This window comes from Carassius auratus, unplaced genomic scaffold (assembly GCF_003368295.1).
Source record: "Carassius auratus strain Wakin unplaced genomic scaffold, ASM336829v1 scaf_tig00214186, whole genome shotgun sequence".
In the NCBI taxonomy this organism is placed as follows: domain Eukaryota; kingdom Metazoa; phylum Chordata; class Actinopteri; order Cypriniformes; family Cyprinidae; genus Carassius; species Carassius auratus.
Genome location: NW_020527548.1, coordinates 7459 through 35248, shown reverse-complemented (window position 1 = coordinate 35248; position 27790 = coordinate 7459). Strand labels below are relative to the sequence as shown.

At 36.1% G+C, this 27790-nt stretch overlaps 1 protein-coding gene across 1 annotated transcript; it reads right to left on the bottom strand.

Moving 5' to 3' along the window:
- Positions 1–8021: 8021 nt before the first annotated feature.
- On the bottom strand, positions 8022–17112 carry LOC113091454 (transmembrane protein 106B). The gene is made up of 8 exons (XM_026257001.1): positions 17011–17112; positions 15345–15558; positions 15158–15221; positions 14827–14986; positions 10922–11062; positions 10773–10822; positions 10623–10676; positions 8022–9064 (listed from the first exon to the last, which is right to left on the bottom strand). The coding sequence occupies exons 2-8, from the start codon at positions 15547–15549 to the stop codon at positions 8935–8937; spliced, it is 804 nt and encodes a 267-aa protein (XP_026112786.1). The 5' UTR covers positions 15550–15558; positions 17011–17112; the 3' UTR covers positions 8022–8934.
- Between the last annotated feature and the right edge of the window lie 10678 nt (positions 17113–27790).

Genomic DNA, 27790 nt, shown 5'->3' with positions numbered 1-27790 from the left:
TTCCCCCGCCGCCGCGTCTCGTAGAAGGGGAACCAGCATATTCGGTTAATCGTATTCTGGACTCAAGACGGAGGGGATGAGGATTCCAGTATCTGGTGGACTGGGAAGGTTACGGTCCGGAGGAGAGGAGTTGGGTACCTGCTAGGGACATATTGGATCACTCCCTTATTGATGAATTCAATCAGCAGGTAGGCCCTTCTGGGAACTCCAGGAGGAGTTCTTAGAGGGGGGGGTACTGTCACGGTTGGTAAACCGTGATCTCGGGTTGTTTACACTTTGTGGTGAATTCTGTGTGTTCTGCGTCTGCACTGATTAGTTGTGGGCGTCTCCGTTAATTGTATCAGCAACAGCTGCCACTCATTACTCATCTCCTATATAATGGCTTGTCTCACGTCTTGTGTTTGTGAGATCGTTGTTTCATGTCGTTGTGTTACCCCCGTCTGGCTTTAGTGTTAGTTTGCGTTTGGATGTCTGTGTTTTTCCCTAGAACCTCATCCATTCTCCGCAGGATCACTCAGCCACGGACACTTACCTTCGGCTCTATTCCCCGCAGTTCCTGTGCCACTCTCTCCTGCTGCCTCACGCCACCAAGACCCGGACTTCCCACCTACACTCCACTTCAGGCTGGATTACTCACCAACCACCGTCTCCCTGGAGTGTTATCGTCCCATCGTCTTTGTGTGTCATTGTTCTACTTGCACTCAAAAAAATGAATTTTTAGTTTTGTTCACTTTACCTGAACAATTCATGTTGAATTAATGCCATTTTGGCTATTTTTCATTTCAACATGATTGTGTCATGTTAAACTGACTTAAACCTGTCTCTCGTTGGTTTAACATAAAGTTTTCATTTTGAAAGAACATGTTTCAATCAAGTCCCTCAAAATAAGTTTTACACTTCCCATCATGCTTTGCACAGGACTGGATATGGGGAGAGAAAATGTTGAAATAAAGTGTTATTTTATGCAGTTTTTAATAAAATGTGATAATAAGGAGACTTTTTCATGTATAATGCTCTATTATGTGGGCATTTTAAAAGACTTTATATTGGTGTATTTTGTGCGAGTTACCATTGTGGTGAAGTGTGGAGCTTGTGGTTGGGTTGAGGACCTGGTTGAAAGAACGTCTAAAATACTTAATTAAAAAAAAAGCAACTTTAATGAGAGTGCTAGTGTATGATGTACACATAGTAACATCCTTAAACTGCAAACAATTAACATCATGTGTAAAGAAAAGTTATATCTTACTTGCTAATGTTTTTATAACACTTTGGCTAAACTTGCATGGACAGTGGTTCTACATGATGTAAACATATTATCTCTACTCAGATATTTCATGTAGGATGAACTAAAGCAAACTGAGTAAACTCAACTAAAGGTAGACAAGTCCTTATAACTTGATTTATTCATGTCCAAATAACATGGTACAAACATGTGGAACCACTGTCCATGATAGAATCATGTTCAGCCAAAGAGTCATTTTTTTGAGTGTGTCTTTATCTCATTAAATCCTGTTAACTCGCATTTGTTTCCGGACTGTCTTTCACCAGCCGTCACACACAGAGAGTTATATTATGTTTTTGGACTTTTTTAAGGCATTTGACACTATTGAACATCCCTTCCTTTTAGAATCTTTACGTTTTCTTGGTTTTGGTGAGAAATTTTGTAGCATTATCAAAATGTTTTACACTGATATTAGTAGCTATGTCTCGTTAAATTCTGGTATGACTTCTAGTTTTATAGTGTCAAGAGGAATAAGACACGGTTGCCCCATTTCTCCAAAACTTTTCATTTTGACTACTCAGTTATTAACATTACTTATTAATAATTAACATGATTTACAAGGTATTATTATATTTGATAAAGAGTTTAGGTTAAGCCAATTTGCTGATGATACATCTATATTTGTAAAAGACAAATCTATGGTTGAAAAAAACAATTAATATCATTCAAACTTTCTCTAAAGCTTCTGGCTTAACTCTTAATTTAAATAAATGTGAATTACTTCCAGTTCATACAAGTGTGGATTCTACCATTAGTAATATTAAAATTGTTCAAGAAGTAAAATATTTAGGAATCACAATATCTAAAAACCCAATTAGAAGACAAGATGTAAATATTGCCAATCGAATCATTGTTACGGAGAAGTCTTTAAGTCATTGGTTAACCAGAGATTTAACAGTATTTGGTAGAGTTCTTCTGACTAAAGCTGAAGGTATATCCAAATTATCTTATCCTTGTCACTCTCTTTATGTCTCCTCCAGCAATATTAGTAAAGCCAACTCTGTTTTATTCCATTTTTTGTGGAGAAATAAAACCCACTATATTAAGAGATCACAACTAGTCAGAGATTATAATGAAGGTGGAATTAAGGCCATTGACTTTGAGGCACTAGTAGGTGTGTTTAGGATTAAGTGGATTAAAGAGTTTCTTTCTCAACCAAATTCAATGTGGTTCCACATTCCCAGAAGGCTGTTCCATAAGTTAGGTGGCCTGGAATTTCTTTTAAGGTGTGATTTTGAAGTTAATAAAATCCCTCTTAGATTGTCTAATTTCCATAAGCAAATCCTTCATTTTTGGAAAATGATATTTACACATAATTTTACTCCCCATAGATCCACACTCTGGAATAATAGGGTAATTTTAATAAATAAAAAATCATTATTTAAGAGGAATTGGTTTGAGAAGGGCGTTTTATTTGTGACTGATATCCTTGATCACAGTTGTAATTTCCTTAGTTTTGAGAGTTTCAAAGAGAAATACGACGTGGCTTGTACAACAAAAGAATTTGACAAAATCTGTAAAGCCGTTCCTCTTCCCCTTTTACATTTAATTTGTGGTATTTTAAAATATAATGGTAAACGGTCTAGATTTAGTTGATAAGAAATGTCATAATAAAGTAATGGGTTTGGTGTTAAGATCTAAAATATATACAGATTTTAACAAACCACTGCTGGTTCCTGAATTTCTATCGCAGTCCACTATGGTAAAGGCTGTCTCAAAATTTATTAGATGGCCTGTTTCTCCCAAAGTTAAAGAAACTTATTTTAAAATAATACGTAATATTTATCCAGTTGCTGAATTTCTTAAAAAGCGATTTAAATTCGTGGTGGACGCTTGTGTATTTTGTGGAAAATTCGAGGAAACTGTGGAACATTTATTTGTCTTTTGTCCGGTTACCAAAGACTTTTGGAAAGATATAAAGGATTTGTTGTCTCTAAAAATAGATGGTGTTCCTTTGCTTGATACTGTTGATATTCTGTATTTTGTGGATAATTTGGATCTGTCCGTATCGGACTTAATTAATGTGATCATTCTTCTGTGTAAATATCATATTCACTGTAGTAAATGGAAAATTCTAAGCCGTCATTTAATTGTTTCATCAATGATTTCAAACTTTTTTTTTCATCTCTCCATAAAATTAAAATGTACAAGTCAGCCAAAAAAATACTTTGTGACATAACAGAATTTTTACTGTTTAGAGTGTTGAACTGCTCCTTTGTTTCTATAGGTTGTTGTACAGGTTAATTTATAGCTCCCTTGTTATTTTATTTTATTATAATTTTTTTGTTTGTTTGTGACATGTATATGTGGCTGGGTTTGGTTCCTTTTTTCTAAATATGCCCCTTATTGTAATCGTTTGTATTGTTTTTTGTTCCTCTGCTAGAGTATGTATCTTGTTGTTGTGTGGTTCAATAAAAAAAAAAAAAAAAAAAAAAATTACATCTAAAAGTAAGAAGAAAAAAAAAACATCAAGTAAACAAAATGCGATGTCATCAAACTGCACTTTCCACATGTACAGCTTAAAAAAAAAAAAAAAAAAAAAAAAAAGACGACATAAAGTGGAACTTTTTCCAAAACCGCTAAGCAAATATATACAGTTTCAGTACATACCACATAAAGACGCCTTTGCTGATGCTGCTCTTGTTCAATTTCAGCCTCTGGATCTGTGTCACAGCTTCCAGACGCTCTCAACACAAAATCCTACTCGCGCTCATGATTCTTTAGCTCTGCCCTCACGTCACGCCTCTAGGCGCTCGTGTTTTTCCGGGAAAAATCGGTACAGACTATCTTTCTCTTATAAATATAATAAAACTAAAGAGTTTTTGGAGTTATGAAGGGTGCAGTACTACTCTATAGGTACTCAAGATTAACAGGATATTGAGTGAAAACGAGCATTTCACCCCCCCCCCCCCCAAACTGTTCCCTCCTGGTGGAAAGACCTGCCCAATTCAATCCGAGCAGCTGAGTCCTTCACCATCTTCAAGAAACTGCTAAAACACATCCTTCCATCTTTATTAGACCCTCTAACTCTAGCACTCTGTATTCTAATTCTTAAAAAAATTATATTTAAAATTCTATTTCTATTCAAACTCATTCTTTTCTTTAAAAAATGCCAGTTCACAACAAGAACAGTATCTATAAAGATAACTATATTAGTATTACATTATTCCAAGCACACACTCATCTGCCACTTTAGCTCTCGAGCTCGTTATAGCAGGATTGATTCTGATTGGCTGTCAATCGTTCATCAGCTGGAAAAAAAAATAATTCTGAAAGTGATTCCAACGATATTGCTACTCTGTGCCTTTATCGTTATAGCTGTGTGGACTCTGCTATACTTTAATACTACGAACGATTTTTAGAACTATATCTGTATTGTTATCTTTATAGTTATCACTCTTGGTGTAAACAGGCTTTAACACTAGCATTCTGTATTAGTTTTCTAGATTATCTTCTTGTTTTCTAATAAAAAATAATACTAAAATAAAACATGTACTTCGTTAGGCTAACCGAGACTTTTATTAGCATTTATTATTATTTTATATGATTATAAACTCAAAACCAGCCTCTTGACATCTTCATGTCTTCACTTAATATTCACTTTATCTTCATCATTCACTACCTCACATTGACACACTGACAGAGTCAATCTGTTTGCACATTTGCCTCTCTGCCTGTGTGTCTTAATATTTAAGACTACAGTATAATGCACATATGCACATTATACATCCCTGTGTCTCTTAATATTTAAGACTACAGTATAATGCACATATGCACATTATACATCCCTGTGTATCTTAATATTTAAGACTACAGTATAATGCACATATGCACATTGTACATCGCTGTGTATCTTAATATTTAAGTCTACAGTTTACTTTCATGCACATTATTTTGCGTTCTATACTTAATTCTACAATATACATTTTTTATATTATTATATTTTTATTGTTTACTTTTATTTAATTCTTACATAGCTATATTTATGTATATTTTCATCTGTGTTGTTTTCTTTAATAATTGCACTGTCCATGGAGCGGTCCATTGTGTATGTGACGAATAAAAATCTTGGATCTTGAATCTTGATTATAAGTGCTGTGATATCTGTATGATTGTTTCTATTGTTCTCATTTCTAAGTCACTTTGGATAAAAGTGTTAATCTTCTAAGTGTTCAAAAAAAAGTGTATCAAATATGATATAGTACAGGCTTTCTAGGGTTAAAAGACGTTTTATTACTGATGTCAGAATGATGATGATAACCTTACCCAGGTGACCCAGGTGAAACTGTTCTCAAGAAATCATTCAGGGAAAAAATAGTCATGTTGAATTAGTATTGCTTTCTATTTAACAACTGGTTCATCTTGAATAAAAGGGACCATTTCCAATCTGTAGGCCCACATGAGAAGCTTTCTGCTGGGATTGTGCTCAAGAACGCCATTCCACTGCTCCTGAAGTACTGAGCACTTATATAGGGTGCAACCTATGCTATTTAACATTTAAATATAAGATTCCTTAAATGATAATTATACGACAAATATCTTACCATTTTAATTTAAAGTTGCATCTTTTTTTAATGTTGCAGCTACTATAACTAAATGTTAAATACAATAAACATTTATATTTTTAGTTTTCATTAAAAAAAAATAATGTCTATATGGTTTTTATACTTTTACTTTACATTTTACTTTTAGTTATTTTTGTCAAGTAAAACTAAAATACATTTAGAAATATTTCCTTGGAAACTAAAAAAAAATTAATATATCAATTTATACTTTATTTCAAGTTTATTTTTATTTTGTTATATCATTTTAATGAGGTAATTATTATTATTTTAAATGTAAAAATCTTTAATAATAAGTAGATGTTTTGAAACATGTCACTGGTCGAGCTCTACAGAAACAATATTTATTGTCACTGAGCATTAAGTTCATTTGAACTGAAAGTAAGACCAGTAAACAATCTGTGTTCAAAGGAATTTTCCAAAACACTTTAATTATAACTTAAGTCTAAACAACAGAATCTGTGGCATGTCGCCGAGTACCACAGAAAAAAAAAAAAACAAGGAATACCTTCGGCTATGCATTTCCAAGGAAATCTATCTGGGTGAAGTTTGTGCCAAGTCATGCTTTACACATGTTTATGTTAAACTTGTTTTCTGGAATCCTCACATGATTATTATGCAGAGGTTACCAGGTTTAAATGAGTACAAATATTACATGTATTGCACAGACAAGACAGTAAGTGATTACACAAAATCTCAGGCTAGCTCATACAATGCATATGGTTATGAAAATGATATATAAACTGCATATGCATATGTTTAGAATTATATGTAGCCTAATTGCCCCATAGAGTTCAGTTGTCTCCTAACTTGCAGTTCTGTCTCCATGATAACCATCATTTGAGGAATCTGTGCTTTGGACAGATCTGGGTCTCTGTGGATCTGTGAACGATCATGAAAATTTGAAAATTTGATCATGTGATACAAACTCAGCAGTGTATTATGCAGATCCTCCCATAATGAAAAAGCATCACTCAAGAGGCCTGGGGTGATTCTCATATAACTCCCTGTTGTGGCAAAACCCTCAGTTAAAAAAAGTAAACTGTGATCAAATGTGAGGATCACTGCAGGCTCTAAAGAAATCATTCGCCTCACTTTCAGGTTCTGATTTCTGGCTTGTGTTCATATACCATTTGCATCTAGCGAATGAAGATAAACTTTTCCCAAAGTTTCCCAGTGCCCGCATTAACAATTCTGCAGTTTTGATAAACCTCTATTTAAAGAGACGAGCGATGGCGACATAATTATAGCAAGTAACTGAACAAAACCATGCTTCTCATTGTTAGTTCTGTCTCCATGACAACTACCGAGTAATTTGTCTATAGCTAGCTAATAAAAGCATGCTCCCTGTTTGAACTGCCACTGTATAAGCTCTAAATACTGGTTACGGTATGTATTGGGGTTATGAAATAACACTAATTAGACAGTGGGTTACAATAGCTAATTGTACATGATTACTTTATTGTTGTCATGGTGAAGCATCAGAAATGAAAATCTCCTAATTACGTGGAGTTATTTTCGCACTTCATTGCATGTTGCTCTAACATTATTGCCGAGTACATACAGGTTTCCAGTCTTAATCAAATACTTTTATAGAGAGAAATAAAGTGTAGAATAAGTGCATGCTATTTATTTATTTATACAACGAAACAATCTTTCTGGTTCTCGAATCTGATTGGCTGAGAGGTCCTTTTACGCATTAGATAATAGATATACACTTCATATGGACATGGGCACCATTTAGTGTATAAAATAATCAGTGTTGGGGAAAGTTACTTTGAAAAGTAATGCATTACAATATTGTGTTACTCCCTAAAAAAGTAACTAATTATGTTATTTAGTTCCTTTTTATGGAAAGTAATGCGCTACGTTACTTTAGCGTTAATTTTTAAATATTAGCTGGGCTTGATTGTTTTTAATATAAGAAGTTCTATTTATAGCAAATATAAAAATCCTTCCACACCAAACATTTTAATGAATAAACCTCAGGCTGAAGGAAAAGTATATTTAAAATGGTAGCATTAAATAGATTTAGAAATAGACTTTTAAAGGTGTTTTTTAATCAAGGGCTTAAGCAAGATACTCAAGGTTTGGGGTTTCTGCATTTCCTAAAATAAAATTGTTTTTTTTTATTATTATTATTATTTTTCTGACATTTAGTAATAAAAAGAGACAAGTGGCTCAAAAGAAGTTTATTTAATGGAAAACAGTCAGCATCTTTTTATTTCAGTGTCTCTCCAAACACCTTTTCTCAAAAACCACAAGCGTTCCATATAAACAAGTACATCAAGCCAGCGGTTATGAACTGCATAAATGCAACGTCGTGTTAGCAGCCACTTCTATTACAGGAAATAGACCATCTCTAAGCAAAAATAATCTGTGAAGCTTTTTTTCTCAACATGATTAAAATGTTTAAAAATGTAACGTTTTGAGAAATGTAAAAAATGTTATCAAAGTTCTCTCAATCTAAACATCACATCTAGTGAACATTAGGGACTGATCATCTCTGCTATCCTCCATTGTTCAAGCAGCCGGATGCTCTCAGATGACAGTGATTGTTGTTCTGTGTAATTAGTGTTATCAGCTTGCATTTGGAGGCAATTTCTCATGGAGAGATTGACAGATTAACAATGAGAAACGTTGCTATTAAAGTCCAAACAAAATAAATAGATTGAAGCGTTTACCTTTTACCAACTTGTTCGCTAAATACACTGACATTCCCTCAGTAGTCTCAAATATACACCCCCTCAGAAGACAGCGTCATGTAATGCCACCTCAGGGTCTTTAAATAAAGGATTTAAATAGGTAGTGCTTGAAAATAAGAGAACGTTGTCAAAAAAAGAAATGTGCAGGGTACAATTCAGTTTTGCAAAGTGAACTGGAATGAGAACTATGAGACCACGCAATGTTCATATTGCTTGGAGAACATGGACAATAAAGTGCATCATTTGGGAATTGCACACAGCCTGACATCTAGTGGTTAACTGGCAGAAGTGCAGTAAACCCTCAACCGGTTTCACCAAAACAATGACACATGGACTGGAGCGGTGAGGGACAGGGTGATGATGTGTTACACTATCAGGCTCAGCTCTAGCCTCCCACAGGGGTATTCAGACTGTACTCATGCAGAGCAGTAGTGTTTCCTCCACAATCCACATACTGGTACATCTCCTGAGACACCTGCTCAGCATGGCCAAAGTACACGGTAGTGACGGTTATCCTGCAGAACAACAAGCCAAGTTAATAACAAGTAAACCAAGCTCATTAACATGACTGCACAACAATTACTCGAACCTGCTTTTCCTGTGTGAGCATCACTGCTGAACATGTTTTGTGTACAAAGAATTAAGGCATATGCGTATTTAATTTATTTTATAAATGTATAGTTAAATATTTCCATTTCAATTAATTTAATACTAATAAAACCAGTACTTTTAAAGGGTTAGCTCATCTGTCTGGAAGATAAAAGAAGATATTTTGAATGGAATGGAGGTGACCAAATAGATGCTGGTAGCCATTGACTTCTATATTATTTGTTTCAATACTATGGAAGTCAGTGGGTACCAACAACTGTCTGGTTACCAACATTCTTCAAATTATCATACAGCTTTGGAGTAAATGATGACAGAATTTTTATTTTTGGGTGAACTAAACACTAAATATTGTCAACGAGATAATACAACTGATTCATGACTTTTCATTTGTCTGTGTTACTGATGTCAATTAATGTCAGTAAAAAAAAAAAAAAAGTATTTAGAAATAAATGACATTGGAGTTCAACAGTGTCTGTAAATTTTTTCGGTGGCCTAGGTTCTGAAAGTAATTTTCCACACAGGGATTTTTTTATAGTTTATGTTAAAGAGTTATAAAACATGAACCAAACCAATAAGCTACAAGGTAAATAAACATTGTTAACTTAAGCTAAATAGTATTTGAAAATCTAACAAAAAGATCTGATGGCTATAATGAGGGAAAGAACTACAATCTCATAAGAGGCTAACAATCAAATGAAAATGACAGCTAAAGACTAAAGTTAAAACTACTGATTTATTGGATAAAAGTATTGTTTTAAAATTGTTCAGTGAATGTTCAAAAATGTTTAATGTGCACAAATTATCTGTCATTTGAGAGCAACTCCGTTGTGTTATCAAAAATTAAATAGTTCCTTTTGAAGCTGAATTATGACCAATATAGTTTTCCACCTGGAATTTTGCTGTTAAACAAGATTATTTAAAAACTATATTAAATGAATATGGGCTGATGGCTTGAACAAAAGCATTGAGGACAAAATGAAACATTAACATATTGCCCGCCCACTTGTTGGTCTTTTCCCAGTGGTCTGAATAAAAGTGCATTTCATTCTTTGCCACTAGGTGTAGCTTTTGTAAAACAGTGGTTTTCCTGGGAACGCTGTACACAAAGCAGCACTGGCTCACAAACCTGCTTTATCAGGCATTATAGACATGATGAAATGAAAATCAGACCAATCACAGCAGATTAGTGTCAACACAAAGGAGGGGCTTGAAAAAATGAATCGTTAAGCAAATCGTTTGGGAGCAAGTAAGGTAAAAAAAAAAAAAAATGCATATTAGAACAATAAAAGTGTTTTTTGACCTTGCATGCATGTCAACCTGTTGTTGGGGAATCCTAAATTCAAAATATGAACCTTTGATTAACCATAGCGGTACTTTAAATGTTTAAAAATTATTGTTAAAAATCAATCCCCTTGCTAATGCCCAAATACTTAAAGTACAGTACAGGTTTTGCGCAATACTTACTGCATCATAACCACAATGTTGTGAACCTTGATGCTCTGCAGGGTACAGTAGTCACTGGAAAACAGAGGAAGTTGAAAAGGTCTGCCATGAAAAAAGTATACCTATTTATTACACCTTATGTTTTCATGTATGAAAAGTGTTTAAACTTACTACATATAGCTCATTTCATCTGCAATAGTGGTGGGCACCATGTAGTCAATCTGACAAAAAAAAAGAAAAGCAGAAGTATTACAAAACATTTTGTTTTTTATACGCTGAAACATGCTTATTTTTAACCGCTAGTGCAAATAATGTTCTACCTGTTTCATATCCAGAGGGCCAATAGTGGTTATGTTGCTAATGCGGGTTTTTCCAATCACGGTCTTGGAAAACTGCACCTGGGCTGTGATGTTGGCCACGTCCACCGAATAATAGTTGTTGTTAGTAATATTCAATGAGTTCTTTAAAAAGAAAGAAAGACAATTATCAAAGTTAAAGTACAACTTCAAGGGATACACAGTATCTCACAGAAGTAAGTACACCCTCCACATTTTTGTAAATATTTTATATCTTTTCAAGTGACAACACTGAAGAAATGACACTTTGCTATGATGTAAAGTATTAAGTTTACAGCTTGTATAACAGTGTACATTTTCTGTGCCCTCAAAATAACTCGACACACAGCCGTTAATGTCTAAACTGCTGGCCACAAAACTGAGTACACCCCTAAGTGAAAATGTCTAAATTGCACCCTAAGTCTCAATATTTTGTGTGGCCACCATTATTTTCCTGCAGTGTCTTAACCCTCTGGGGCATGGAGTTCACCAGAGCTTCACAAGGTGTCCACTGGAGTCCTCTGTCCTAGGGTTTAGGTCTGGAGACATGCTTGGCTCTTCCATCATCTTTACCCTCAGCTTCTTTAGCAAGGCAGTGGTCATTATGATGGAATACTGCCCTGCGGCCCAGTCTCCAAAGGGAGGGGATCATGCTCTGCTTCAGAATGTCACAGTACTTGTTGGCATTCATGGTTCCCTCAATGAACATTAACTGCCCAGTGCAGGCAGCACTCATGCAGCCCCATACCATGACTCTCCCACCATAAGACACACTTGTCTTTTTTTACTCTTCACCTGGTTGCCGCCACACACGCTTGACACCATCTGAACCACATATGTTTATATTGGTCTCATCAGACCATAGGACATGGTTCCAGTAATCCATGTCCTCAGTCTGCTTGTCTTCAGCAATCTGTTTGTGGGTTTTTTTGTGCATCATCTTTGAAGAGGCTTCCTTCTGTGATGAGAGCAATGCAGACCAATTTGATGCAGTGTGCGGCGTATGGTCTGAGCACTAACAGGCTGACCCCCCACCCCTTCAACCTCTGCAGCAATACTGACAGCACTCATACATATATTTCCCAAACACAACCTCTGGACATGATGCTGAGCACGGGTACTCAGCTTCTTTGGCTGACCATATGGATGTGGATGTGTGTTAGGCAGGATTTGAGCCCCACATAAAATGTTTGCATACACAATAAACCTTGCTACACAGGCTGGAGTTCATCAGCTGCCACGATATTGACGTCTAAGCAGAAGCTGCTACAACTGCTACCACACAAATTAATAATGGATGTCACCACACCATGGAATTCAACATTGGATATGCTGGTTCGTTACCTGCAGCAGCACTCACCATCACAGACATAAGACAAAATGTCCAAAACACTGACACACTGGACACCTGCAACATTGTTAATGCCGAAGACCTTGTGAAGCTGCTGAATCTATTATAAACAGCTACCACTGTCTTGTGTGAAGGGAAGAGTCCCACAGTGTCTCTCATTAGCCGCTTTTCCACTGTCGGGCCAGTGCGAGCAAGTGCTTTAAACAGGCTGGGCAGGGATAATGGCCTCGGACCTGTAGCACTGAGGCTAAAATAGCACTGCGTTTCCACTGTCGAGCAAGAAGCTCTGCTGCACTTCACTAAAACCCGCCCTTTACATGCTTCTCTAGTACAACCTCACACAATCCCATCATTTCACCAACAAAGAGAAGTTATCAGAAAACTGATAAGAAATAAGTCCCTGGAACTAGCGCTATCACAAAACAAACATGATAAAAGCGGCCGTTTGTTTGCATGTTTTGTTAAATATTTCAATCCAAAAGCATCAATGTTTTACAATAATAAGTGATACATTGATCATAATGAATTAATTTATCAGGATTGAAAATTAGTCACACAGAAATTATTACAGTATTATGAACAATAATAATAATGTTTCTGTTTATTTGTAGTCACAGTAGGCAATATAAATCACATTTAGAAAGAATTATCATTTAGATATTTTCATAAAAGCTCCTGACCAAAAAACATTATTATAATTTTATGACACAGGCTACGTGGAGCTAACTCGAGACGAGACTTATGGCCGATAAAATATGTTACTAAATAAATGCACGATTGTGATAGAGAATAACTGATAGAGAAGCTGATGTCTGATTTCTTCAAGTTTTCGCATTTACCATGTTTACTATGGTAATGTTGATGGCTAGCGTGCATAGCGTCTTTAGCATTGCTTATAAATATTTCTGCCTTGTATGGTGATCATAATCCACATCGGATCAAGTTATTTCAAACACTCGCTGTTGACTGAAAGTGAGTTTTGAGCTCAACTTATTTTAAAAAGTTTTTAATGCTGGTGTTATAGCTGTTGTAGGTATAGATGATCCGCAGCGCTGACGCTCTCCAGACGCGAAGAAACTCCACCTTCGTTCATAACCACTCCTCTAGCCCCAGCTGGCCCGCTTTGACCCAAGGTTTTAGCCGGGTCTTTGGCCCCAATGAAGCACAGGTGAGGCACGATCAAGCCCCGGAAGTGACAGTGGAAACATGACTGCACCAAAGTGAGTGTATTTGTGTTAAATGGAGAGGGCGACTGCCTTGGTGCGTACTAATGTTAAAGCCAGTGTTTGTGCTGTTAAAGCCCAAAGATGAGAAGAGTATGGAGAGTATTAATGAAGAGAGGCATCTATCCCACTCAGTTGCTGCCCTCTGATGTGGTGGAGAGAAAACTGCTCCAGATATCATTTGCTGTCTCCACTTGTCATAGAATATCTTTCCCTGCTACCTCTGGTCTAAGGGAGCGTGTCTTTTTAACTGCAGGAGACATGGTTACTGCCCAGAGGTCACAACTGCTGCCAGAAAACGTAGATATGCTTTTATTCTTAAAAAAGAACACGACCATATCTTAGGCTGTTCTGTGTAGGTCATTATCATCTCTTGGTTCTTTTTCATCCTTAAGAAAAAAAAATTTATTTTGCACTTTGAGTTTTAAGAGAGCATTACTTTTATTATAGATGCACTTATTATGGTGACTGATTGCACTTAAAGGGATGTGTTTTATTATTTATGTTTATTTATACTACTTATAATTTTGTGCAGTTACTTGCCTGTCAGTTTGTGGCAGAACATTTAGCAGTGTTTACATGTTTATTACTGCATATAATTCATAATTAAATTTTTTTTCAGTTAAATAAAAGACAATGTTTCCCTATATATTTCATAATTGAGGGATTCTTTAAAAAAAAAATTAAATCATGTCTCATTCTCGTGATCCCAGTCTAGTGTATCATCTCATCTCATGGGACAAGTGTCTTAATGTAAATACTCCAACCAGTCTGCAGATTTTCAGGCAGTCCGCTGGCAGATTTCATAGAAAACTGTATAGTGTATGATGGGCACAGATTCTGATTGTATAGCTTCAGACCATGAATCTTTTCAGTCGGAAGCTATATTTTAGCTTTGGTCTATTTTAATGACTCTGATTTTTTTTTATTCCATCCAGTCAGGAGTAAATCGGACATTTTCAATATTTTGAGCCAATTTTAGGACATGCATGTTTGTCATGCATCTGGTTTCATCGAAGACACGTTTCATGTTTTTGTATGATCATTTTTTGTTCGGGACAACCTGAAAGTGATCCTCAGCTGTTGTTTTTAGTGTATGATACCCATTTTTTCCATTTTACAAATGTGCAAATTTCTCAAGACTCTCACTGTTTTTATAATTTATTCAGTATAATGTATTCCAGCCAAATTACAACAGAATCGTCTTTTTGGGGGATCTCTTAATCTTCCTCCTGAACCAGATACACTGTCAAACACTTTTAAAAGCTACACTTTTGCCAAGTGAGTTCAGTGATAATTGCTCTGCAGTAACTTACCGTGACATTGAGATACACAATGCGTTTGCTCTGGTCGTAGGACACATAGACAGACTTCACTCCCACATAGTTGACATCAATGGAACGTGGGAAAAGGAAGAACACAGCCAGGCTGGAGAGCAGCAGGCACAAAATGACTGAAGCAGTCACATACAGCTTGCTGTGAGACATACATAACATAGATTTAGTTAGACAGTTCGATCAGTATTCTATAACATAAAACAAATGCAAGATCTTTAATAGCTTCACGAAAGGAATGGATTGATACTTGAGCAATAAGTAACTGGTTCAACAAAATGCATCAGGATAAAAATCTGTCAAGGTTTCTTACGTTCTTCTTGGTCTCAGCCTCTGGTCGCTGTATGGGATCAGGGCCACCAGCTGATTTTCTTGACCTGCATACACATGTCACAGTGTGTCACACGGTTTACTTTTTTAGTGAGAGATGACATTTCAGATTGGGTTACTTTTAAACATTTCACTTAACAGGAACTCTCTAGATGAGTTTAAAAATGTACCTCGAGGGATCCTTCCAGTGCCTTGGCATGTGGGGCAGGTGACGCTGTCTCGGCCAGTGAACTCCACATAAGGGAACTGAGACACGTCTCCCCCGTTCTTACTGTCATCAGTCTGCATGCTGCTGTACCCATGCGATGAGGTCAGGTTGTCCTTACACTCATCATGACTGGTATGCTTCGGCAGGTGGGAAAGAGCCTTCCCCATTGTTTACACCTGGAGACAAGAGCAAATTTTAATATTGGTGAAAAATGCATATTATCTACGATCAAACCAGAATTTTTCAGAATGCCTAGACTAATACTGTGCATATCCAATATCACCCAAACTATTTAGAACAGAATATTTAATTAAAAAATAATAATAAACGGTAAATAAAGAATCAGAATCTTTAGAGACAAACAGAACGGAACCTTTAATAAAGAATCGAATAGAATAGAACCTCTTTAAAAATCACATACGGCAGGAATTTTTGTGAATAGCAAATATAGAATACAGTGAAACATTACAGAAACTTTAACAGGGAAATACATGAAACAGAATCTTTAATTGAGAACCAAGTAGACCAGGATATTTAATAAAGAAACAAACAGAATGGAATCTTGAATAGAGAAACCAAACAGAATATCTAATAGAGAAATGAATAAAACAATATTTCATAGAGAATCAATTACAATAGAATCTTCAGCAGAGAATCTAATACAAAACTAGAGAATCGAATAGAATGGAATCTTAAAGAAAGAGTCAAATATAACAGAATCTTAAAGAATCAGAAGAAAATATTATAGAGCAGAGGTCTCCAACCCTGCTCCTGGAGAGCTACCGTCCTGCAGACTTCAGTTCCAACCCTGCTCCTGTAATTATCAAGTGTTCCTGAACACCATTATTGGGTTCAGGTGTGTCTGATTGGGGTTTAAGCTGAAATCGGTATATCTCCAGGAGCAGGGTTGGAGACCTCTGATTTAGAGACACGAAAAGAACAGAATAGAATCGTTAGCAGAGAATCAAATACGACAAAATCTTCAATAGAAAATTGAATACTTTAACGAATAGAATAAAAAAGATCCTTAAGCAAGTAACGTTAATCGAATAAAATAAAATGTTTAATACATAAACAGAATGGATTAACAAATAAAATAAAAATATATAACAATCTTAATTGAGAACCCAATAGTACATTACATTAAATGATGAGATTCATTATTGAAAAAAAAATTTTAAACCTAGCAAAACTTCATAACATTCTACCATAGACAGTAAAAGAAAGCATTCTACGGAGAACTGTTTCTTATACAATCACGTTAAAGTAACTTACTTGGCTGAAACGGTCGTGCATTTAAGAGAGTAACGTTAACGTTACGTTATAACTAAGTTAATAAAAACGATGTCAGCAAGTCCCAGCCAGATCAGACATCGATTAGGTTTATGTATCAGAAAAATGTCCGAAGTAAAATAGAAATACAAATGATAGAAGACCACTGGTAGGCCTGGACACACGAGTTCGTGCGCGAGCATCGCTAATGACTGGTTGTTGGCTAAAAACAAAGCTAAGGTAAAGACGCAGCGGGCTAGTTTGCCTGGAACCAGTTGATAAATGCAATGCCTAAGATTAACATTGGCTTGCTCCGTGCCACATATGAATATTTCTTTAAATGATGTTGTTCTTACCTGAAAGAATCGATATTATTGAGCACGGTGCTCACGCAGTTGTCGTGTATCTTTTGCACTGACATGCGCATGCGCAGTACGTCGTTTCTCAGGCGAAACAAAATACCACTACTTTAAATTTCTAATTTATTTTATTTATTGATTGATTTTATTATTATTATTTTCAACCTTTAAAAAATTGTCAACTTTGTAAAGTCAGTTGCATAAAAAGATAGATTGGACTATTTTTATTCTGAAATCAATTACACCAAATATCTTTTTTTTTTCTTCTTTCTTTTTTTTTTAAGTCTTTTATTGGATTACTGGATATTGTATTGTTTGTGTTGTGCGTAGAAGGCCTGAACTTGTTCACTTCCATCTAATGTACCTAAGGGTACAAAAAAAAAGTAACCTGAACTTGGTTTACCCCAATCTTAAAAGACACAATCTTAACATAGTGGCAATGTTTATACAACTGGCCCCAGCTCTGTACATTCTGAACATGAACACCAAATAAGGCATTTCCTTCTGTCACTGTCATCCAACATGACCTACCTGCAGAATGAGGGAGTGGGCTTTAGGACAGAAAATTCAATGTTCTCCTGAGATGACCAAATGCATCTTTACAATGTCAAATAAATAGACTCGCCGAAAGACTGGCAACATTACTGACTGTCTGCAGATGGAAGGGGGTAAGGAGGGAGGGAGATCCCGTCCGGTCCAGCAGTGATTTCTCATCCTCCTGCTTACGTCTTTGACTCCGCCTCTCCACTGCCCTGCATTGAGCTCAGAGTCTCAGTGCCCCTCTCCTGTTGTTCCGTGCTGATCTACTGATACGATGGCCTCCGATGGTATGGATGAACGATCCCCGTTGTTGTCAGCACCGAACTCGGGGAATGTCACGCCCACCGCTTCGCCGTACCTGCAGGACTCGAGCCCGAGAGGTAAATGTGTGATATGATTGAGTAGGAGTGCTGAATCATTTAGGGCGTAACGTTATAGTAGCGGCGAGCGGGGATCTGTAGCAGCCTACAGCCCATTTCATATGATACATTGTCTGTAGACGACGACAAGCAATAACAGCTCAGATGGTCGTGCCAGAAGAACGGGCCTCGATCTGCCTGATATTGCCATCGCTGCTTCATTCCTATTGATATTGCTCGCTGCATTTAAGATGAGGCAGTTGACATTTCGCTTGCGAGAGATGTTGTTTTGCTTCATTCATAGATATCTGGACCAGTCCCCATCATCAAATAGGCCCAGACCACATTATACAGATTCTATAAGCATATTAAACATCAGAAGTCATCAAAACAGTTGTTTACTCCTACATAAGATGCACTGCAAATAGTAAATAACATACACAAGGAAAGATGGCAATTCATTAATGATTTGGTGAGCAGAAAAAACTGTGAAGAGTGTGCAGTTTTTGTTTTTGAATGGGTGTTTTTAGATAAATTCTTAGTTTGCTTCAGTAATGCTGGTGACATTTTGTTTTATGTTCTTATTGCATGTAGCTACTTACTATAAAAGCAACAGTTATGAATAATTAGAAGCAACTAATCCTAACCCTATAGTAAGTGCATGTTTTTAATGTTACCCAGTAATTATTTGTGTAATTACACTGTAATGAGGAGACTTTAAAATAAAATGTTACCGTAATGCTTTTCTCAGGGATTGTTAGCAGAGCCACCGTAGACATGCAGGCAGTACAGTGGTCAATCAATATGGCGTTTTCAGTGATCGATTTCTAGACATTTACTTTCATTTCCTCTAATCATGAATAATTTGTTGTGTATTTGATTGCTTTGCTGTAATGAGACATCAAATCCAAGAGAGGATGGCAAAAATTGAACAGACAGGTCCACCTTTTACAAGTATGAATAGGAAGCGAAGCATATTTGATGGTATACTTTACATACTATAAACATTTCTTTAAATTTTTTTAATGATTTAAAATAATTTAAGATAATTTAATAATAAAACCAGTTTGTGAGGTGAACTAAGGAAATTAGGGGCCTTGTGAACTGAAGATTTTAAAATAAATAGATAAAGAAGAGCCCCAAAGACTGATTTAGGACAAATTCACAAAGAAATATGGGCATCAGATTTCCACATGGACCCACTAAGCAGATATAATTAACAGAGTATATGAGATATAAGCTAGTACTATTTACTTCTGAGATGTAAATTAAACAAGCTTCTTTTTTTTTTTTTTACATGCAAGACATATTTAAAATTCATTGAAATATTTGAAAACAAAGGAAGTACTTGCTTTTCTCAGACTTCTAGCCTTTAATCTCAAAATGACCAATTGTCTTTCTAAACACTAACAGTCTTTCAGCTCATATTTGCTTTTCTAAATCTACCCATATTGCACTTACTGATTAGCAGAAAAAGATTTAGGTTTTTACTGTAAAGATCCGCTTACACTTTATCTCATTCATAATGGCTTTTTTTTTTTTTACTGTACCATGATCAGGTGATTTGGACGGTGTAAACTATGTGTGCTCATGTACACTAGCGTTATCTGACCTAGTATTTCAAACCCCTGGATTACTTTTTTTGACCACGAGCCTTCACTCACTGAGTCTGTGAGAGGGATTAATTTGTCCTGGGGGGGAGGAGTGGACTGCTGAGCTGGACTAGAGTCTATGCACAACATTGCTTAGTGTGCTGCCTGAGACTGATGGTTATTTTGCAGTTGCATTTGGAAGCCAAAGCAAGATTTATTGGAAACACCTGTGTGCATTAAACCTTTTAAGTGTAGAACTGTGAAAGTAACCGTCTGCTCTTTAACAATGCTTTGTGCTGTTAGACTGAGTAGAATAAAGGATAAGAATGAACTTTTGACCTTGTCTGCTTGACATTCTCTGAATGGGTTTTATTTTAGTGATAGTGAACAGTGACAGTCCTCCAAGGCGAAAACCAGACCGACTATTGCTCTCTGCGCTGGTGATGTTACATCATTTCTACAAGGATCTCGCAAGATGAACAAATATTAGTTGACTGAAACTCATGAAGGTGTAGCTGTAGGCTAGGGATGGGCTGGAGGACTGGATCAACTTTGCCTTAGGCCTGGGCGATTAATAAAATGTTGTTGTCAATAACCATTTTGGCTTGCAAAGATTATTGAAATACAGCTATTATTGTGCTGAAGTTTTGCAATGATGCTCTCGTTGCACACCTTTCTTTCACAACAGTGCACATGATCATGAATTTCTATTTTTCATACTGTACTGTACATTGTAGTGTTTGATACAGAATAGTGCTTACATCCATAAATCAGTATCAACCTAAATTGTAATATCAGTGCATTATAATGCAGTTTCGCACATTAATAATACAGCTGCAGATTAGGGCAGGGCGATACGTACAAAATATTTTATTAATAATCACCTTAATAAATATGCGATATCTGATAATATTGTCTATTCGAGCCACGCCCTGCCCCTGCCGGAGACAACATAGCCAGCACGCACCATAAACACACATCAGTTAGCCTGCAATTCAGTAAGCTTAATTTAAATAAAGGTTTGTTTTTCTTTTCTTACTTTGTGCTAAATATAAAACATTAGCTTTGTTATTATGTTAGTGTTGTTAATTTCTAAACTGCTCTTATCCAGTAATTGAAATTGAAATGTTTCGTGAAGAAAACTGTTGACTTGAACAGAGATTAGCAGAGTTCATTGTGAAGGTGGACATTCTGGTGGTGATTGTAAGAATGATAAATGCATGTTGATGTCACATAGCAACGTGTCTTGCCTATTTTTTCATAAGGTCCAATGTTTCTCTTTAATTTTTGATGTTGTTGCATGACAACACAAATTTCAGGATAATTTTAATTTCCTTAAAACAAAACATTGTGTTTTTGTAAAATAAAGAAAACTGATACGGCTTTCTGTCATCTCAAGTTTTTCCTTGAGCTTGTTTGTGAGGAGAGCATGCAAAAATAAAAACAAACACAACATAGGCCTATAGGTTACTACTTGCCATCAATTTTTTTCTTTCGTTTTGTTAATCTGTAAATTTTTTAAGTGAATATATTCTGCATCTTTATTCCTTATATATATGCTAATATAAATTAATCCTGTGCAGCATGTATGTGATGTAAATCATCCTGTTCTGTTGTTTATGCTGGTATTTGCTCATGTAAAATGAAACCCCTAGAAAACAAATGTTATTTTTAATGATTCATAGACACTTATTCATTCTAATTAAATGTACATTTTTGTAATGTAACATTCTTGTTATTTAAAACAGAAATGAACATCCTTAGTGGGTAGGTTGATGTCAATCCATTAATCCAATGTAGGCTGTTACACACACATTTTCTTTCTCAACCAGTAACGTAACAAAACAGTGTTTATGGGGATATTTTGACATAATTTTGTGCATATTTGTCCAAAAAATAATCTATGAGGCGGCTCTCTGTGCATGCTTTGGATTTGTGTGCAACTCCGAATACAGTACATGGTGGCTATAGAAGTGTTTGCAGAATGGATTAAAAATAAAATCACATTATTGATAAGTAAAATAATAGGGTAATTCCTGGCCTTAAGTAAATTAAGTGATTCCAGAATATATTTGTTTTTCCCTATTAATTAGCTCCTAGCAAAGGCCACAAAATATTTCATTCATGCAATTTCATGTGAATAAATATGTGCATGGTAACTATGGGACTATGCTAAATAAATATATATATATATATATATTTTAATTCTTGATTTGGGGATTTTCGTCTGTAACTGACTTTTATTATCAACATTGTAATGCTTGCAAGACATCATCAATATACAATAATATTATTAAATCGCCCAGCCCTACTGCAGATTATGTATAAAGGGGATAAACTAGAACACATTTTCTGACTTTTTCTGTACAATCTCATATTCATAATTTCCAATCTCATATTCTCATAATTTTCTGTACAATCTCATATTCACTGTTGTCAATGCATGCTAACCTCTGCAACACATGGGGTGCAAAACCTCTCTCTGATATTAAACATGAGGCAGACAGAGAAGGAGTTGCAACAACAGCTGTCTGCAGGCTCCAGGTTTGGGAAAAGGCCTCTCATCTTACAAACAGTGTGAGATGGTGTCAGAGAAATGAGACCTGTGCTTTTCATCTGCCCCTGGAGAGACACTATATGCTATATTAGTGTATGAGGCATAAGGATATCTTATAAACTGTCAGTATGAGCCCCTGCTAAAATATACACGACTGCGAGTTTGGGGTGGACTGTTTGTTGGATCTTTTTTGAAGTTTGGTTTGGTGGTGTTAGTGGTGCACAAATTATACACTTCACCTTTAAAAAAATCAAAGTGGCACGGTAGATGATGCACTTGTTTATGATACAGCTGCCTTTGTGTTCATGGGAACGTAGGTTCAAACAGGTTAAGATTTCATCAAGTTCTGATCCTTGTTTCTGCTTGTTTCTCCTAGAACATAGAAACAAAGAAACAAAAATTCTAAACAAAAGAATATAAATGTGTCCTTGCAGTGTGTGGACACAACCACCAACCACCAACAATGAAAATAAAAAATTATATATTTTTTAATCCCCAAAAAACCTAAACATTCTCACTAATCAAGCTGTTTTGATTTTCTGCACAATATGAGATTGCACAATATATTGCTCAAGCCCCGCCCACGACCGCTGATGGACTGTCCTGTATTAGCATATTTCTACCCTCAGCCAGTGGTATGCTGTCTTCCATTTTCTCGGCGCTCGAGCAGCTTTTTGTTTTGTATTTGATGTAAAAGTGAACATGAGTCTTAATTTTCTCAGACATCCGAACCTCTGTGGACGCAGTGGATTAGATTTGTTTTTGATGGTACTGTGCCACAAATACACCTAAATTAGCTTATGTCTGCACAAATCATTTTACACCTGACTGCTTTCTGAACGACGGACAATTCAAGACAGTTAAGAGATTTATAATGTTGCTAAAGATTTCTATTTCAATAAATATTGCTCTTTTGAAAACTCTACTCATCAAAGGATCCTGAAAACAAAATGTGTCACATTTTCAGAATAATATTAAGCAGCACCAGTTTCAACATTGATAATTTTTAAGTTTTACTGTATTTCTGATCAAACAAATGCAGCACAAGACAAAACATATTTCAAAAACATTACAAAAAGTGATAAAAATATAAAAGTGTTATATGATAATATTTGGAGTAAAATGTAAAAAAAAAAAAAAAAAAAAAGTTTCAAGTTTTTTGCACAACTTAGCTTTCCATTGATACATATATTTCAGAGCTTGTTCTCTAACTACGGTTTAGTATAAAAACAATGTGAACTTAATCCTCAGGGGATTAATAAAGGTATTTTTTATTTTTTTTTTGAACAACATTTGAGCTTACATATGATAAAAAGCACAGAGAGATGGATGATCCCCGACAGCTGAGGGAGGTCATGAGGCCGGAGCTGCTGTCAGTTGCTTTTGCTGTGGTGTCACATTTTCAATATGGCTGCAATATGTGCAATACGACTGTTGTTGGCCAGCATGATTTCAAAAATGAGAAGTGACAGACAGCAGGAGGAACATGTCTTGATTTCTCTGAGAATCAGCAGTGGGTGGCCCTGGATTTCACTGATAATGAAGACAAGTGCAGACTGAGTGCAGGGATTTGGCTGATGGCCCCAGCTTCTGTGAAATGGAAAGTGTGTGTAGGATGCACTAATTGCTAAACACAATAAATCTGCATTTTTGGGTCTGTTGAATGGGACTGAAAGCGAGACACATTTCTAATAGAAATACTACATTTATTAGTGGATTCTAGCTCTAAAGACAAGAAGGCCTGTCTGGACGCAGCTGCAGTGTTTGATTCATTTCTGAGGTTTTATGATTCAGGAAAATTACTGATTATCATTGCTTATTACATGGCTCTCTAGAGTACTTCATTTTGATTGGTCAATCAAAGTAAAATATTTTGTTATAATACCCGCTTAATTGCTGACCTCAGAAAAACAAAAATCTCAGGAAAACAAATTAGTGCATAACTGTGCTAGTTTCAGGTCAATTATTGTTCTGCGGTCTCCTTTCTTCTCAAGTAATGAAATAATTTGAATTCAAATTAATACTTCATGGCCATTTATTTTGATAAATAGACTTGTAATAATGTGGAATAATGCATGTATGTAATGGAACTGAGCTGGTCATTATTGTAAAATAAACCTCTTAAGGGTGATGCAAAACCTGATCACCTTGTCTGGGTTTATCTTGTCTGGGAGAACTGTTGACTAAAAGTTTATTTGGAGAATGAACAATTGATGCTTAATCTTTAACAGCTTTAGACATCAGGATGTTTTAGAGAGGGAAGTTCACCTGTAAAAAATCACAGATGAATTTGGAGCTCATTTTGATTCTAGACTATGATTTGTGTCCCATCTTGTTTAATTTTATGTGGCTCCACACAGTTCTGTTTCATATTGGTTTAGTGTATATACTATACTTGTTGCATTACATTAAACCTTCTGCTTGATTGGTTCAGAATCAGATTTCATAAAATTCCTCTGCAGACCTGACCTCATTAGGAGGTATTAAAATATTGCTGTCTCGATTCATTAAGTCTCTATAATAATAGATTTATTACATAAAGAGTAAACCTTTTTAATGCACAAACGGTTCTAGTGAAAAAGGTTTCTTCAGCTTATGAAAATGAAAATGCTGGTTTCTGCCCCTCTGCAGCTGAATTACCTCCACCCTACACAGCCATTGCCAGTCCAGATGCGAGAGGAGTTCCTGTCATTAACTGTCGAGTGTGCCAGTCACTTATAACTCTGGATGGCAAGCTCCATCAGCACGTGGTGAAGTGCACCATCTGCAATGAGGCCACGGTAAGAGACCCCAGCTGCAGCTTCAGCTTAGACATGCACAGCTTTAGTCCTTCATCTGACAAACCAGTACAATACCAGGGCTGGACAATATATAAGTTAATGCATACTTATATGGTAAAATGTTTTTACTATGGTGGTATGAAGAAAATGTTAAAGAACCATGTGGTAATGCCTATTTGTGGATAATCCAGTAAATTAAGTACTTTAATAATGGAATGTACACTATATTGTTCAAAGGATTGGGGTTGGTAAGAATTTTTTTTTCAAAGAAATTATACTTTTATTTAGCAAGGGTGCTCTAAATAGATCAAAAATGACTAAAATAAATTATATTGTTTTGATCTTTCTATTCTTTCTATCAAAGGATCTTGAAAGAAATGTAACGGCTGCTAAAAATTCAGCTTTTCCATCACAGGAATAAACATTTTAAAGTATTTTCAAACAGTTAACAGTTTTAACTTGTAATAATATTTCACGTTAATGCCATTTTTACTGTATTTTAGCAAATACATGCAGTCTTGGTGAACATGAGACTTCTTCCAAAAACATAAAAATCTTACTGACCTTTTTTGAATAGGACTGATGAACTGATCTTCATCCCATTTATCTTTTTATGTGGAACCTGACGGATGTAAAACAAACATTAAAGCTGCAAGCAGCGATGAACGGGCCCTCGCACCCGGGCTCACCGCCATCGTGTGGCTTTAGTAAAAAGGTGAACGTTGAGAAATATGCATTTAATGTCCTAAATATAAGTGGAATATATCAAAGTATATCCCATATATGTGCCAATCTTACCGTTGCCAGCAGGTGGCGCTATCATTATAATGGAATATTGGCCTTCAGATGTGTTCAGGCCAGGACTCTTATCAAACATGTGAAGTTTGGGGAAGATTGAACATTTTATGCTTGAGTTACAACAACTACTCTTGCTGTGGCAAGACATCAAATTTTGTCATGGCGCCATGGAAACGCCCTTTAACAAAAACTCAAGATCTCCAAAAGTTAACATTGCACAGGCCTTTAGATTAGACTGACCACAAAATATATGTTAATCTCAAAAAAATTATGGGAGTAGTTTGTCGCAGCGTAAAACATGTCACTTCCTGTTGCCAATAGGTGGCGCTATGACTATAACTGAATGTGGGCATGTAGATCTGTTAAGGGCAGAAGTTTTATCTAACATGTGAAGTTTGGGGCAGATTGGACATTGTATGTCTGAGTTACAGCAACTTCCTTTTTCATGGCGAAACATCGAAATTTGTCAGGCCGCCATGGACACGCCCTTTAACGAAATCTAAAGATCTTCGCAATTTAACATCGCAAAAGGCTTAAGATTACACTGACCAGGTTTGGTGTTGATCTGAATAAATCTCTAGGAGGAGTTCGTTAAAGTACAACCCCTGAAAATGGCAAAAACAATGCCAATTTTGCAGAGAAAATTCTAAATAACTGACTTCCTGTTTGGATTAGGATTTCGTACCAATAGACTTTTTTGTAGGTATTGCTGTGTTACATGTGTATACCGATTTTTTTACATGTACGTGAAACATAGCTCGAGGCGCACTCTGTTGAAAGTGTATAGGTGGCGCTATCGAGCCATTTTGCCACATCTGATAGAATTTTGGCCTTCAGATGTGTTCAGGCCAGGACTCTTATCACACATGTGCAGTTTGGGGAAGATCGGACATTTTATGCCTGAGTTATAATATATTTTATTCCCATGGCGAGACATCGAACTTCGTGACGGCGCCATGGACACGCCTTTTAACGAAAACTCAAGATCTTCACAACTTAACATCACACAGGCCTTTAGATTACACTGACCACAAAAAATACATTGATGTCATAAAATTTCTAGGAGTAGTTCATCGCAGTGTAAAATATGTAACTTCCTGTTGCCAATAGGTGGCGCTATGACTATAACTGTATATGGGCATGTCAATCTGTTCAGGTCAGGAGTCTCATCAAACATGTGAAGTTTGGGGCAGATTGGTCATTGTATGTCTGAGTTCAAGCAACTTCCTGTTTCATGGCGAATCATCGAAATTCGCCAGGCCACCACGGACACGCCCATTAACGAAAACTCAAAAGCTTCGCAATTTAACATCGCAAAGGCCTTCAGATTAGGCATACCAAATTTGGTGTTGATCTGAATGAATCTCTAGGAGGAGTTCGTTAAAATACAACGCATGGAAATGACAAAAATGACACAAAATTTGCTCATAATATTAGTAATAACCGACTTCCTGTTGGGTTTCGGATTTTGCTCCAAGAGACTTTTTTGTAGGTATTGGAGAGTTACATGTGTGTACCGATTTTCATACATGTACATGAAACGTAGCTTGAGGCGCACACTGTTGAACTTGTATAGGTGGCGCTGTTGAGCCATTTTGCCACACCCACTTCTGAAACCCATATCAGACGTAAATTTTCGCCAGTTCTGAGGTGTGTGCAAAGTTTCATGACTTTTCAAGCATGTTTAGGCCCTCAAAAATGCGATTCATTTTGGAGAAGAAGAATAATAATAATAATAATAATAATAATAATAATAATAATAATAATAATTAAAGCTGCAAGCAGCGATGAACGGGCCCTCGCACCCGGGCTCACCGCCATCGTGTGGCTCTAGTAAAAAGGTGAACGTTGAGAAATATGCATTTAATGTCCTAAATATAAGTGGAATATATCAAAGTATATCCCATATATGTGCTAATCTTACCGTTGCCAGCAGGTGGCGCTATCATAATGGAATATTGGCCTTCAGATGTGTTCAGGCCAGGACTCTTATCAAACATGTGAAGTTTGGGGAAGATTGAACATTTTATGCTTGAGTTACAACAACTTCTCTTGCTGTGGCAAGACATCAAATTTTGTCATGGCGCCATGGAAACGCCCTTTAACAAAAACTCAAGATCTCCAAAAGTTAACATTGCACAGGCCTTTAGA

Bases quoted from the DNA above. Each gene is read 5' to 3' on its own strand.
- LOC113091454 (XM_026257001.1), bottom strand. From the start codon at position 15,549: ATGGGGAAGGCTCTTTCCCACCTGCCGAAGCATACCAGTCATGATGAG. The intron at 11,063-14,826 runs GTAAGTTACTGC...TTCTTTTTAAAG, and splicing joins TTGTGTATCTCAATGTCACG to AACTCATTGAATATTACTAA. The intron at 10,823-10,921 runs GTAGAACATTAT...TTTTTTTGTCAG, and splicing joins GCCCTCTGGATATGAAACAG to ATTGACTACATGGTGCCCAC.